Source organism: Gastrolobium bilobum, unplaced genomic scaffold (genome assembly GCF_033153095.1).
Source record: "Gastrolobium bilobum isolate Gb01-03AN ecotype WA unplaced genomic scaffold, APGP_CSIRO_Gbil_v1 utg35049, whole genome shotgun sequence".
In the NCBI taxonomy this organism is placed as follows: domain Eukaryota; kingdom Viridiplantae; phylum Streptophyta; class Magnoliopsida; order Fabales; family Fabaceae; genus Gastrolobium; species Gastrolobium bilobum.
Window position 1 is genome coordinate 148035 of NW_026896872.1, and position 14950 is coordinate 162984.

At 33.6% G+C, this 14950-nt stretch overlaps 2 protein-coding genes across 2 annotated transcripts; one reads left to right on the plus strand and one right to left on the minus strand.

Moving 5' to 3' along the window:
- Positions 1-2134: 2134 nt before the first annotated feature.
- LOC133302564 (nicotinamidase 1-like) lies at positions 2135-4134 on the minus strand. The gene is made up of 5 exons (XM_061502369.1): positions 3918-4134; positions 3474-3657; positions 2911-3044; positions 2605-2790; positions 2135-2446 (listed from the first exon to the last, which is right to left on the minus strand). Exons 1-5 carry the CDS (start codon positions 4056-4058, stop codon positions 2354-2356), a joined length of 738 nt encoding a protein of 245 aa, XP_061358353.1. The 5' UTR covers positions 4059-4134; the 3' UTR covers positions 2135-2353.
- A 3182-nt stretch (positions 4135-7316) lies between these two features.
- Positions 7317-10369, plus strand: LOC133302562 (uncharacterized). The gene is made up of 3 exons (XM_061502365.1): positions 7317-7790; positions 8677-9073; positions 9841-10369. Exons 1-3 carry the CDS (start codon positions 7380-7382, stop codon positions 10239-10241), a joined length of 1209 nt encoding a protein of 402 aa, XP_061358349.1. The 5' UTR covers positions 7317-7379; the 3' UTR covers positions 10242-10369.
- Positions 10370-14950: the final 4581 nt, after the last annotated feature.

Sequence of the window (14950 nt, forward strand, 5' to 3'; positions counted from 1 at the left end):
TAATGTTTATTCTTTTGAAAATGTTATTTACTCATTCATTCCCACCATATTCATTGTTCTCCACTTCCATTTTATTTTTGCCAAGACCAACTCTTAGCATACATTTTCTGTTATTTAGCTAGATCTTCCATGGCCCATGTATCAATATACTTTGCGCATTCCATATACAGCTAAGTTACTACGAGTATTGAGAAGTATATGACATATAATTTCCGCACATGTTTTGAGTCCTTAGAATTTTGTAGATGATGTTTTACCTTTTAACTTTTAACAAATGAACCTTTACTCGGTCGGAAGTACAGTACCGTAAGACTGTTCTTCTGTCTTGAATTGTAGCCACTTAGAGGGTCTTCGTTTCGGGTGTAATAGTCAAAGTAATCCTTTGTAATCACTTTGAAGTATTTTCAAATTTAGAATTATATATTACCGATTGTATTGTATATGTTAAAATTATGTAGATTAAGACAGAAGGAGAAAAGGAGAAAAATAAAACTTAGTAATATTATATGAAATTAATATTATACGTGATTATGTGATATAAAAGATAAAATGATAAGTTATATTTATAGGAGTGTGAAAAAAAAAAGCAAATGAACCGGATTAAATTATCAACCGAATTGAACCACTTTACAAGTAATCAAATCATTTAATTATTTTACTAATTGACCAATTTTTTTTGTAATTTCATAAATCCAATAATTGCACCATATAGTAACTCAACTTATATTAGACTAGACTTAGCTTATTATATCTAGTAAATGAAATAGGCTCAAGCCTTAAAAAAAGTCTATTTCGAAAACATGTTATAAGCTTTTTTTTACAAGACCCAACCTATAAGCTAGCCTATATTATATTATTTATTTTAAATAACATAAATAAAAGTATTATTTAAATAATTTTGAATGATAAAATAATATTATTTTAGTTATTTTTTTAATTGTTCAATGTCAAATAAGCTTAAAGATACTAACAGACCTAGAACAAGTCTATTATTTTTTCAAATATAGACCAAGTCTGACATATAATTTGGCCAACACCAGGCTAATAGATTAGACCAGACTGAAAATATTTTACACGCGCCTCACATATTTAAGCTGAAGCCTAGCACGCTCCTATTCATTTGCACCTCTAAGATGAACCAAGAGAAAAGGTAATTCGAAATTGGAAAAAAAGAAAAGAAGAACACAATAAATTTTCAAATTTTAAGAAACTCGACCATGAAAAATAGAATAGTAATTGAACAAAGTCTTGTAAGATAATACCGCTTTAATACAATATTAAAATTTTAAGAATTTAGGTAGAGAAGAAAGAAAAGAAGAAAAATAACTTCTAGGCTAATATTCTATGAAATTAATAGTGTGTAATACAAAGAAGAGTAATTCTAATTATGTCAGAAAATAAATTTAAAATATTAAAATATTATGAAATATTATGATTAAAATATTAAGATATAATTAAAATATTATGAAATATTTTTCATATGTTGTACTAGTATCCTATTATCACCCTTTTAAATGAGATGAAACTTCTCATTAAACGAGGACATGATAGGGATGATAAATGTTAACACGACAGCTGATACAACATGAACACAACACGAAAAATTCGTATTCAAATTGATCCATTTTTAAATTTATGTCATATTCATGTTGACAAAAACGGACAAGAAAAAATTTGTGTCATATTATGTGTCAACTCGCAAACATGAAATTAATCTACATTAATCTTTTTGTAATTATTTGTATTGTGTGACACGACACTGGTAAATGCAACTTTCAATATACTTGTTATTTGTATTTTATATCATGCCAATCACATAATAAACGACGTATTTGAGATCGCGAGTTATTCGTATTGTATCGTGTCAAATATCTGTTAAGGGAAAAGAGGTTATTCACCTTTATGCCCTTTCTTCCCTAGGTTTTTGCAAGCATCCCCTGCCTCCCAAGAAAAACGAAAAAAGTTTTATTCATCAACAAATTTTTTGTAGAAGTTCATATAGGATTACTCAAAACTGACAACTTGATAGTCCCTTCGTTTGCTATGCAGGAAGGCATTTTATATTTCATTGTGTTTCTCCTTTTGGGGGGCACTCACCATCGCACCAATTTTGTTGTGTGGAATAATGAACTGAAGAAATTTGAAATGGCATATAAAGCATCCTCTTTGCATACAAGTACAAAAATTTAGATTTCATACCATGGTCTAAAAGTGTTAGCTGCTTATATTTTACATATGATGATTATATAGTCCTAATGGGGGTCACCTCCACAAGACCATTTGCAACTTATTAGACCAACCTTATATAAAGTATCTTATAGAGCTTTATTCAGAAGAGCCACACACAACAGACTTAAGCCTTCTCTTCTGCACCAAACAACACTTCATTTGCTATCTTGGCACCCCGTTCTTTGGCCATATACAGACCTACGTGATGCATAAACTCCTGAAAATTAAAGTTATATTAGAATGCATTAAATGTATGCCTTAGCTTTGACACATTCTGAGATTACTTTTAGGGGAAAGATATTCAGTAAAGCTAGTGTTTACTTAAGAAAAATGAACTTTTGATGCTTCCATAGACTGTTATATTATATGTAATACCTGAGGATGAGTTAAAGTTCCTTTGGTGTTTCTGGCTACCTCCATAGGGATATCAAAGGTAGCGCAGCCATGTGAATACACCACCACATTTTCTAGAGGCTTGAGAAAACCACGGTTTTTAGCTGACATTGTGGAGCATACAAAATCCAGAACACATATATCTGTGCATACACCTACAACCAGAAGCTTCACCAAGGCAAGCAAAATAAATTAATGGTTTTAATAAGATGAGATTAGAAGTTCAGACTCTGCGCATCAGGAACAGTAAATTTTTTAAAAAAATAATCAAATTGGAATAATACTCACAGTTTTGATCTTATTCTTCTTCACCCAATCTACAAAAACGTTAGAACCATCTTCTTCCATTGAGCCAAAATATCCATCAAAACAATCCTTACGCCTGATTGTTACATTGGTTTCATTCTCTAGCCATCTTAACGCTGCAATTGAAGAAGATTAAGACACAGCATGCACTGAGAGGGAGAAGGGGAGCAGGAGAGTTTTGAATAGAGTTGAAATTTGAAAAAAAAAAATAGTAGTGGGAATTCACATCACAATATATTAGTAGGAAATCTATGTAGCATTCAAAATACTATTTGGTGAGAAGAAACTATTAGATGCTCTTGGTTGACACAACACGATAGAATATTTATATTTATTCCTCAACAGTATTAATTACCTAGTAAGAAAAAAGTATTGTTGAACATGATATGTACATCTTAGCAGTTAGTTCATATGATGCAATATTAGTATTAGTACCCAGCATATGTGGTTATGTATCCACTCTAATATATATTATATCATGCATGAGAATTATCAATTATGTGTGTGATTTTGTCAAGAGAAAAAGATGTGAATAATTGCCACACCTGGAACTAGATTTGATTCATCAGTCCCAACAATACAGTGAGAGGGATAAGGGTCCTCTGGCTTGTTAGGATGGTGAGAATCTAAGAAAGCCATAACTGGCAATTTCTTCTCACAGAACAGTCTAGCTAGCCTTGCTGATTCATTGATCATTCCTGAAATCTGTCTATTGGGTTCTCTTGGAGCCTGAAAATATCATCCATCTCTTAAAGGTTTGATTCACTTCAAGAGTATAAGTATAAAATCTATGAAGACACTCAACTCTTGAGTGAACTACAATGAAGTCAACACAAAAGAATATTCTAGTTTATCAATACTGAAAAGCATTTACACACACACACACACAAAAGAAGAAGAAGCATTTAAACAGACACACGCATGAGGCTATATATATGCCTCTTAACACTTCTTAAAGGAAAAAGAATCTAAAATAGTTAAGGTGATACCAAATTTCCAGCACCAACTGTGCAAAAGCCATTTATGATGTCCACAAGAACAAGACCATTTACAGTGTCTTCAGCTAAAACCACCGACTGTTGCTCCAGAGGAATCTCATTCTTCAGGAGTTCAACTGTATCTGACACCATCTTGGTTTTTCACTTAGTAGATAGCAATCAACCCAATTCTCGTATATACAGTAAGGAATTGTGTATTCACTGTCACACCGATATTTGCATCTTTATCTTTATAATACACTCAAGCATATAATTTTTATTTTATTTTTTGGTTACAAAAAAAATATTAATTTTTTTTTATATCAGAAAAAGCATATAATTTTATTCGCAGGGAATCTGACTCATAATGTTATCCGTGACTCAAGTAAGCTGAAAAGTCAAACAGGCTTCTAGGCATGGATGATAACTTTGATTTCTCCAAGTAAATCACGCTTGCCGCCATAAATATCTAGCTATACAACATGATAATTTAATGTTTTCTTAAAAAGAGCAACAACAAAAAAAGAGATAGCAAACAAATCAAAAGATTAAATTTTGATCAATAATCAAATAACTTTTGATAATATTTTTTTTGGTAGTTCTTTTAATAGTTCTTTTTCACTCTTACTTGGGATTAAAATAAATATTATTATATCGTTCTTGTTTATAAATTATTTTTAACTTTAAATCAAAATTATATACTAATTTGTTTATGTTTGATCGTGATTTGATCAATTACATGAGCTATATAATCGATTATTTTACGCGTGGATGAAATAATTGATTACAAGACTTATGTAATTAATTATTTCGCGTCCAGAAACTCTATATTAATGAATTTCGACCTCATTTTATATATATCCATTTTTTACATCAAAATTTCACTCATTTCTTATCTCTATTCCAACCCATCAAAGTGACTTTCATCCACCGTCCCTAAACCTTAAACCTTTTGAAATCATTGTGAGTATACTTACATATTCCAAAAGTTTTGCAAATATTCAAACTCAAACCAAACCTTAATCTTATTTTTGTGTGAAAGATGAGCTCAAATTTAAACACTTATGTTGCAATTATCTATCACAATGAGAGATAATTTGAAGTTCTCAATGGTGCACACTTTGAAGGACAAATTAAAACGATAGAAATCAAATGTGACACAATATACAATGAACTCAAGAGGAAAATTCATTAAAAAATAGGAAAGGAACCCACCACACAATTTGAGGAAAATTTGTAGCAAAAGTCACAATTTTGGGAGTTACGGTTTAAGGGTGCTCGATTACCTCTTAGTTTTCCCCCTTGGGTCAAAATGAGAGTTTTTAAAAAATAAACCTAACGAAGTTATAATTTGTTGAGTCAACAATCAAAGAGGAACATATTGATGTACAGTATTAGAACGGAGGCAAAGTTATAATTTTTAATTTAATAGGGGTAAAAGGGTCAAGCACCATTTAATAGTATATTTAATACATTATCACTTAATATATAGAGAGAGAAATTTTGCACCACTAGGATTAGCTTGTGTGTGTTAGGAATGTGTGTAGTGTAGGGTGTTGTGTTCAATTCCTTGTAACTTCAAAAAAAAAAAAAAGAGAAATTTCTCAAGTCACTTGAGATATATTTATATCCGGTCATTCTAAAATTACGTCATTTTGTTTATTTATTTTCTTATATTAATTGATTCTCCTTTGAATGATTTTGTTTTCCTTTTTCTCTCTCTTTCTTTATCACTATTGATCTATCTTTGTGCGGTTATGATTTAGTGGCCAGAGATAAAGTTATCTCAAGTGACTTGAGAAATAATAAGCCTTATATATATATATGTGTGTGTGAGAAAAATATTTCTCAAGCAGCTTGAGATATATTTATTTTCGTCCATCCAAAAATTACGTCATTATATTTATTTATTTTCTTATATTAAATTATTCATCTTTGAATGATTATATTTTCCTTTTTGTCTATCTTTTTTTATTACTATTAATCCAGCTTTATATGATTATGATTTAGTAATCAGAAATAAAGTTATCTCGGGTATTAGAGAATTAATTCCACAAACAACAAGAATCTTGTGTGCAACTTTATCGAAAATCATGAGAGAAGCAAGTGTAATTTATCACAATTTTTAAGGAAAATCTACTCGTTATTTTGTTGTAAAAAAAAATTATTGTGCCACCGATTATAATTACATATTTTTTAAAATACATAATTATAATATTAAACTTTTTTTTTTCTCTTGTCGGCTGAAGTGGATAAAGAAAAAATAATCATATTATAATTATGGGTTCGTTTTTTCTGCAGTTACTGCATATAAGTTATCTGCAGTAAGTCAATACGACGTCGTTTTAAGACAGAAATCATGGTGTTTTTGTAATTTTAATTTATTTCAGGTTATAATAGTCTTTATATTTATAATTTTTTAAGATTTCATACTAAAACGACGTCGTTTTGAGAATAAATGCAGATAATTTATCTGCATTAACTGCAGAAATATTTTTCCCTATAATTATATACTCTCCGGAGTACATATTTATAATCGATAGCAGAAGAAGATTAATAATAAGAAGTGATAAAAAAAATAGTGAATATAATCTCCCCATATTTAATATTGTTCAAAAAATAAAAATAATCCCTAAAGCTCAAATAAAACATTTTTTTATATCAGTGGACACCAAATTATTGGATTGAAATAAAATCAACAACAGTCTTACACTGTTAGACTGTTAGTCTATTACACACGGACAAGCGCCAATTTTACGCAAATCTTTGCCCTATATAAATGAATATTATTTATCTTAAATTCCTCCCCAAAAAAAAATGTGTTAGTATGATCCACCCACATTTCAAAAATTTGAAGTATAGTATCCGACACTCTAACACATGTTGTATAGACCATAGTAGTTAAAATCACGATTTAAATATGTGATTTTATGATTTTTTTAATTAAAATAATATCATTAAAATTCCAAATGCTTTTACAATTTTTTTTACGTTAAGATTTTACGTTTTATGATTTTTTTATCCTCTTTCTGATTTTAGGTAAAATTTCGATTTAACTACCATTGCATAGACTAAAACAAGATTCAAAGATTGCATTGCTTGTGTTTTTAGTTCCAATTATTAAATTCGTCAGATTACGATTATCATTTTATTGAGTTTAATATAAATATTTATGACATTTTATGTTTCTTTGTAAAATTGATGGTTATTATAAATTTAATTTAATTTTTTATTAAATTATTAAATATTAAATATAATATATATTACTTAAATTAAAAATATTATTTAATATCTAAACATTTTCTAATATATTAAAATTTAATAATTTTCAAAATTAATATGTCAAAATATCCTATTATGTAATATTCCGTATCGATACCAGCACAACATAGTTTTGAGTGTGGTGATGTATCTACCACTGAAATTGTGTCAGATGAAAACATCTTGATAAAAACCAGATAACTTTTTCACAATATGCAGTCAGCTGCAACATCATCACCCTTCTATCAACTCATCAGTTTCCGGCCAAAGCTTCAAACTTTCCTATCAAAAGCTCAACTTTTGCCAGGAAGGACCCCTTTCTGCAGACCAAGAATGGCTTCGGTTTCTGGGTTTGGGGTAAGGTCACTGAAGGCCTTAGGTGGTTCTTCTTCATCTGCAGGTGATGATGGGTTTGTTACATTGATAGAGTATGTGGGTAAGACAGGAATAAATGTAAAAGACGATTTGGTAGTGTTGCTTGATCACATTCAATATGCTTGCAAGAAAATTGCAGCTCTTGTGGCTTCTCCTTTCAATTCCAGCATTGGGAAACAAACGGTTCTTGGCTCTGTGGCCAGTGGTGTTTCCGGTAGGGATGCTCCAAAGCCTCTTGATATTCTCTCGGTATATATATTTTTTTTTTCTTCTTACGAAAATTACTAAAATTGGGTGTTGTTTTCTCCTCCTACCCTTTTTATGTGATTGTCTTGGTACTATATTTGGTGAGGAGTGTGATGCTGTTTTGTGCTTTCCATTGTGTTAAGTGTGTGGTGTGGTTGAAAATCAGAGAAGTAAAAGGATGGAATGAAAATGGATGATCATCATTTTCATTTCATTTCTTGGTTACAAATTGAGGTGAGTATCAGATGAAAGTGCAAAGTGCAAACAAAACGATTGTCTATCATCCTCCTTACCATATCTCTTACAAATTAGACTATATGATTCTTCAAATTTGGGAATTTGAAGGTTTCATGAGTTGAACCACTCACAGAAAATTAATATAATTTAGCCCCCTATATCTTAGTAAGTTGTAGAGCAACATTATGAGAATGGCAAAAACATACCAATAAAAGAAACTGGTACACGAAACAACCTTTCTTTTGACTTGTGATAATGATATCTAGTTAAAGCCTTTAAAATTCTTATGTTACTTGGTAGTGTAACCTTTAGAATTTGTTGAAGCTGGTTATCCTCTTGACTCAAAGTAGTGTATGTGTACTTAAGTCTTGCAGGAGATAAAACCTATAATGCCGTTGTGACAAGCAGTTCTATGATAGTTATCAAATGGATTGTTAGACTGATGTTGATTACATATCAGCATTGGTCTTAATTTTTAAAAGCAATACTGATTTACCATACTAGTCAAGAATGTTGAATGCTCTATCGAAGTTCTTTCTATCAATTATGTCTGGTAAAGAGCTTTGTAATTTCCTCTACTAACAATATCCCCTAAATATTAAAGAAAAAGAGTATCTGATTAATCAATTCTCCCCATCATGCATCATTGCAGAATGAAATTATATTGTCATCACTCCAAAAATCTGGAAAAGTTGCTGTCATGGCTTCTGAAGAAGATGATGCACCAACTTGGATAAGTGATGATGGTCCATATGTGGTCGTAACAGATCCCCTAGATGGTTCTCGAAATATTGATGCATCCATTCCGACGGGTACAATTTTTGGTATTTACAAGCGCCTTGAAGAACTAGATAATCTACCCACAGAGGACAAGGCTATGCTGAATTCACTCCAGAGTGGAAGTAGACTTGTTGCTGCTGGCTATGTTCTCTATTCATCTGCAACTATACTCTGCATCACCTTTGGCTCTGGAACACATGCATTCACTCTCGATCATTCAACAGGAGACTTTGTTCTCACAAATCCTAGCATTAAAATTCCTCCCCGTGGTAACATATGCAGTTTACATATTCCATACATAATTTAAATGTATGCAAATCTAGTAATGACCTTACTAATTTGTTGATGCTTTATAACTCATATCTTCCTGTTATATATCTTCCTATGGTTGAAAGTCATGTTCAAAAAAATGAGACCAGACCTGCCTGTTCGACCGGTTATAGATAGCTACCTAAGGTTGAAAGTCATGTTCAAAAACTCAGATCAGACTGGCTATTTGACTGATGAACCAGACTGGTCCGAATACATGATTAGGTCAGATATGTATTCGACCCAGTTTGACTTGGCCGACTTTCATAAAAAACTGGTGATTCAGCCTGGTCATATGTTATCTAAAAAAAAAAAACTTAAAAACAATGTCGTTTCATACAATGGTCTTGTGTTTAATAGTGTTTTGAAGTTGTGATTGTTACTTGTGTTGTTTGTTTATGTTTTCAACTTGTTAAAGTGCGTTAGTTACTTGTGTAATGGTCTTTAAAATTTAGATTATGAACTTGTTAAGTTGTATTAGATACTTGTTTATGATTTTTTGTAATTTTAAGCATGGACTATGGACATATATATACATATGGTTCAACCCGTTGAATCAGTGACCCAATATCTAGACCGAGTGGATGACCAGTCTGATTTTAATAACACTGCTGGAAGCATCTTACAGCGGATTAATTTTCTTTAGTTGGTTTCTATGTAAAAAAATAAAAGTTAATGTATATAGCTTTAGTTTATGTTGTTGACAGTTCTCTTATTATTTGGTCAGGGCAAATTTATTCTGTAAACGATGCACGATATTTTGACTGGCCCGAAGGTTTAAGGCAATATATAGACACTGTTAGACAAGGAAAAGGTAGATATCCCAAGAAATACTCAGCCAGGTATATATGTTCTCTGGTGGCTGATCTCCACCGAACTTTGTTATATGGGGGTGTGGCTATGAATCCAAGGGACCATCTTCGTCTTGTTTATGAAGCAAACCCTCTTAGTTTCATTGTAGAGCAAGCTGGCGGAAGAGGTTCTGATGGCAAAAATAAGATTCTTTCCATTCAACCAGTTAAACTGCACCAAAGACTTCCTTTCTTTCTGGGGAGTTTGGAAGACATGGAAGAGTTAGAAAGTTATGGAGATGTACAACAAAAAGTAAATCCTGGTTATGAGGTTTGATGATATAGCATGCATAGAAATTATGAATATTTATTCAACAATCATGGTGTCTAACTAATTGTTCTAGTGTTCTTCATCTGTGTTCTTTGCACTGCAATGTCCATAATTTGTGTTAATGTATTTTTTCTTTTCTGTCTCTCTGTTATATCAGATTCAAAAGATCTCTCCCTATATATATACATGGGCTTATCATTTCTCAAGCTGCCGGATATAACTCTATCTCCGGCTACTAAATCATAACCATACAAAGATGGATCAACGGTGATAAATGAAGAGAGAGAAAAAGAGAATCATAACCATTCAAAGGTAAATCAATAAATATAAGGAAATAAATAATCAAAACGACGTAGTTTTGGGGTGGCCGGAGATAAACTTATCTCAAGCAGCTTGAGAAATGTTTTTTCCTATATATATATATATATATGGATAGAGTTTTATGACTCTTTTGCTATACAAAGAGGGTAGCATATAGTGTTAAAAACAAATTCAACCTAAAACCTTAAAGTGTTGGGTAAGGGTCTATTTAATGGTTTATATTATTCTCTAATATATTGGAGTTCAAAGAAGATGGAAAAAAAGAAAATAAAGCCAAAAAAAAAAAAACTCACAAGGGTGAGAGAGAAAAAAAATACGGGTGGTGTCTTCATTGTCGCTAACAACCTAGTTCAACTAAAAAAAACTTGACAGATTATTTAAGGATTGACACAAAGACATTGTTTCAGATTTGATGAAAAAGAAATAAAAAATGAACATAAGGATGGTGTCTTCTTCATCAATAACAACCTAGTTTTTGGATATATGGGTTGTGTAACTCGAAAGAAACTTGACAGATTATTCTATGGTTGAGTTGTCCCGGTTTTTATTAAGAACTACAAGCAAAAAACGGGTTATATGCAGCCATGGCACGGCAAATGGGTTTGGGAATGCGACTTTATGGCTCGTTTTTTAATTAAAAGTCATTTCAATTAGATATAATTCCAAATTTGCTTAGGTCAAATTTCTGTAATTTTTGTAAATAAAATAACCTGAAAATTGCTTAAAACAAAATTGTGAAATAAGTGATATAAGTGGATAAAATTATGGGGAAAGTAATTCTTTTGTTGCGGCAAAATTGATATTCTCCTGCAGGTGAGAGGTCGATTTGCTTGCCAACATTTTATTTCTTTCTTTTTTTTCTTTTAAATTAGTGGGACCTATTTGATTGTATGCGCTGCAAAATATTTTCTTATTCTGCCGCATGAGAAGATCTAATCCCTAAAATTATAGTAGAAGTGTGTAAAAAATAACTTGTTCAATTCATAGATATCTAGATTGGGTGAGATAAGTGGTTGAAGATGGCTAAAGGTGACTCGTTTAGGGCCCGTTTGGATGAGCTTTTTTTTTTCTTCAAAAGCTTCTTTTTTTCAAGAAAAAAAGTACTTTTCGTTTTTAGTTCGTTTGGATGTCTGCTTTTAAAAAAAGGAGAAGTCACAAAAAAGTCAAAAACTTACTTTTCTCATAAGCTAAAAAATTTAACTTCTCAGAAAAGCAGAAGTCAAAAATCAAATATTTTTTTCAAAAAATAAATATTTTTATAAAAATATAAATAGCTTTAACTTTTGTAAAAAGTACTTTTAAAATAAGGAAGTAGTAAAAGTTACTTTTAGAAAAAGCTAAACCAAACGACCTCTTATAGGCTATTTGAATATTTGGGGACGTTTAGCATTTGTATTTTACACACTCGGTACATCCCAAAGTTATTTTTTAATGGATGGCATGTGATTCTAAATATTGGCTCCTGCGAAATTTTTTTCATATTTTTTTTTTCAAAGTTTTTAATGAGTTTCGTGGATTTTTCGGGAAACTTATTAATTTTTTAATTTCCCGCTTCAAGTTTCTTTGATTCTTCTTTGGGAATTCACAGATCACGCCACGTGACAGGATCCCTTAAAATAATATTATTTTTTTCAATTCAAATGAATATTTTATTATGAGAGGAAACAATGCTCATTAAGAAATAGTCCTTATGCAATGCCAAATAACAAAGAGAATGCATCTACCCATGTCATTTGTAGTTGTAACCATCATTCACATAGATTTAAGGTTGAAAAGAGTTTGAATTATTTTATATAGACACGTGGTCGTGTTGTTTCGATTGATTTGAGTAAACACGATTGTCAATGTGGAAGGTTAATTGCATTTCACTTTCTATGCTCTCATGTATTGCCACATATAAATTCCGATTATTCGACTTTTTTAAATACAAACAGGTGGTATGTTGTTTTGGTCGATTTGAGTCAACTCGATTGTCAATATGGAAGGTTAACTACATTTCACTATTCATGCTCTTATGTCATTGCCATATGTAGATTCCGATAAGTTGACTTATTTAAATACGTGGATTTAATTGGAGATGAAGATTATAAGAAGGGTAAGGGCTTTAAATGGTTGAGATCACATCACATACGCCCTGCGAGTCCCTAAGGGGATCTGCAGAGAGAAAGATAAATGTTAGTTAAGATTCTTATCTAATTATGTTTTAGAGTGATAAGCAAAGGTAAGCAGAAAAAATGGTAGATAGAATAATCTATCCATATATATATATATATATATATATATATATATATATATATTGTTCCGGATGGCCCAAACACTGGTACGGCCCAGCTGGCCAGGCCCAATCCTCAGCCCCAACCCACGTCAACCCTAAGGCTAACGTGGAGACGCGCGCCCTCCAACCTTGCAGCATGTCCAAAGGATACACCGAAATGCCCCATCTCGGGATGCTAACCACCAAAGGCGCCAACCACATGCACCCTAAAGGGAAAACTACCCTCTGCCCAGTGCTGACATCGCCAGACGCAGAAGGCGCAACGCTGCCCAAAAGGCAGCGCCAAACACGCCCAACACTGCTATCATGGTAGTACATCCCAAGGAGGGTTGACCTCTCCTTACCAACCCGCACCATATCCTCTATAAATAGCCCCCATGGGCACAACTTAAAGGTATCTTATGTATCGTAATATTGCCCATTTACTTTGAGTCTTATTGCTTACTGCACATACCTATGGTCTTGCTATTGCTTGGCATAATACCTCTTAGCCTGGTCTGTACCTAAGCTAAGGGTATCTCCCATACAGTGACTCATCCCTAAAGGGAACATAGTGGGCTTATAGATCCCTACGGTACATTGGCGCCGTCTGTGGGAAGCTATAAACTTCTATTCCCATTCTCTTACCCAAAGGCCCATCGGACGAGTCATTTCCTCTAGCTACCAAGTAAACGTCGAACGCATTTTGCAACTGAACATGGTGGTCACCAGAAGAACGGAGCACGCCAGGGCCACTACGCCAGAAGGACACGTACAGACAGTACAACCAAGCTCCCCGCCATCCATGCATTCAGCCCCAGCTGAGCAGGCCGCTGGAGAGGCCCCACCTCCTGTACTACAATCTGTTGGTCCACAGTTACCAACGACTGGTGCTAGGGTCGCCCTGCAGCATCATCAAGTACCCATGCATGAGATGCAGGGGGAAATGTAGTTCCAAACCAACCACCACCCCCCGGAGTTCATTTTGGAATGCCATTTCCAGCAGTTGTTCCACGAACTGCTCATCTCACCCACCCTCCAACGCCAGATGGAGCATTGGAACATGTAGTGCTGGGTGAGACAGATCATCAGACGACAACAATCGGGGCGACCATCGACCCAGGGGTCAAAGTCAAGCTGATCCAACTGTTAAAAGAAAATAAAGATTTGTTCGCCTGGAAACCATCTGATATGCCAAGTATTGACCCGAACGTATGCTGCCACCATTTGTCGGTGGATCCTAAAGCAAAACCAGTTTCACAAAAAAAGAGAAAGTTTGGTCTCGATCGCCAGAAGGTCATCGATGAAGAGATCAAGATACTCTGTGACGCCGGATTCATCAGGGAAATCAAGTACACAACTTGGTTATCCAATCCGATGTTAGTAAAGAAACCCAATGGTGCGTGGAGAATGTGCGTTGACTACACTGATCTCAACAAGGTCTGCCCGAAAGACGCCTATCCCTTCCCGAGCATTGACCAGCTGGTCGACAACGCCTCTGGTTTCCAAATGTTGTCTTTCATGGACGCATATTCGGGATATAACCAAATCCCGTTACTGGAGGAAGATCAAGACAAAACGGCATTCATCACGCAGAACGCCAACTATTGTTATACGATGATGTCTTTTGGATTAAAGAATGTGGGTGCCACATATCAAAGGATGATGAATGAAGTGTTCAAAGATCTGATTGGCAACTGCATAGAAGTTTACATTGATGACATGATCGCCAAATCCAAAACGCCAGACCAGCACTTAGCAGATCTCCAAGGCGTCTTCGAGAGACTGAGAAGGTTTAACATGCGCCTCAACCCCAACAAATGCGCTTTTGGGGTTCCTGCGGGAAATTTCCTAGGCTTCATGCTTACGGAGCGAGGCATAGAAGTGAATCAGGACAAGTGCAAGGCAGTCATCGAAATGCGAAACCCGCAAACAATCAAAGAAGTCCAACAACTGACCGGAAGGTTAGTAGCTCTCACCCGTTTTCTGGCAAACTCAGCACACAAATCCCTCCCCCTTTTTAGTTTGCTCAAAAAGGGGGACCACCTTCTGATGGTCAGAGGAATGTGAGAACGCCTTTCAGGAATTCAAAAGGGCTCTTTCATGCCCGCCAGTACTTGCCAAACCAGATCACGTAGAG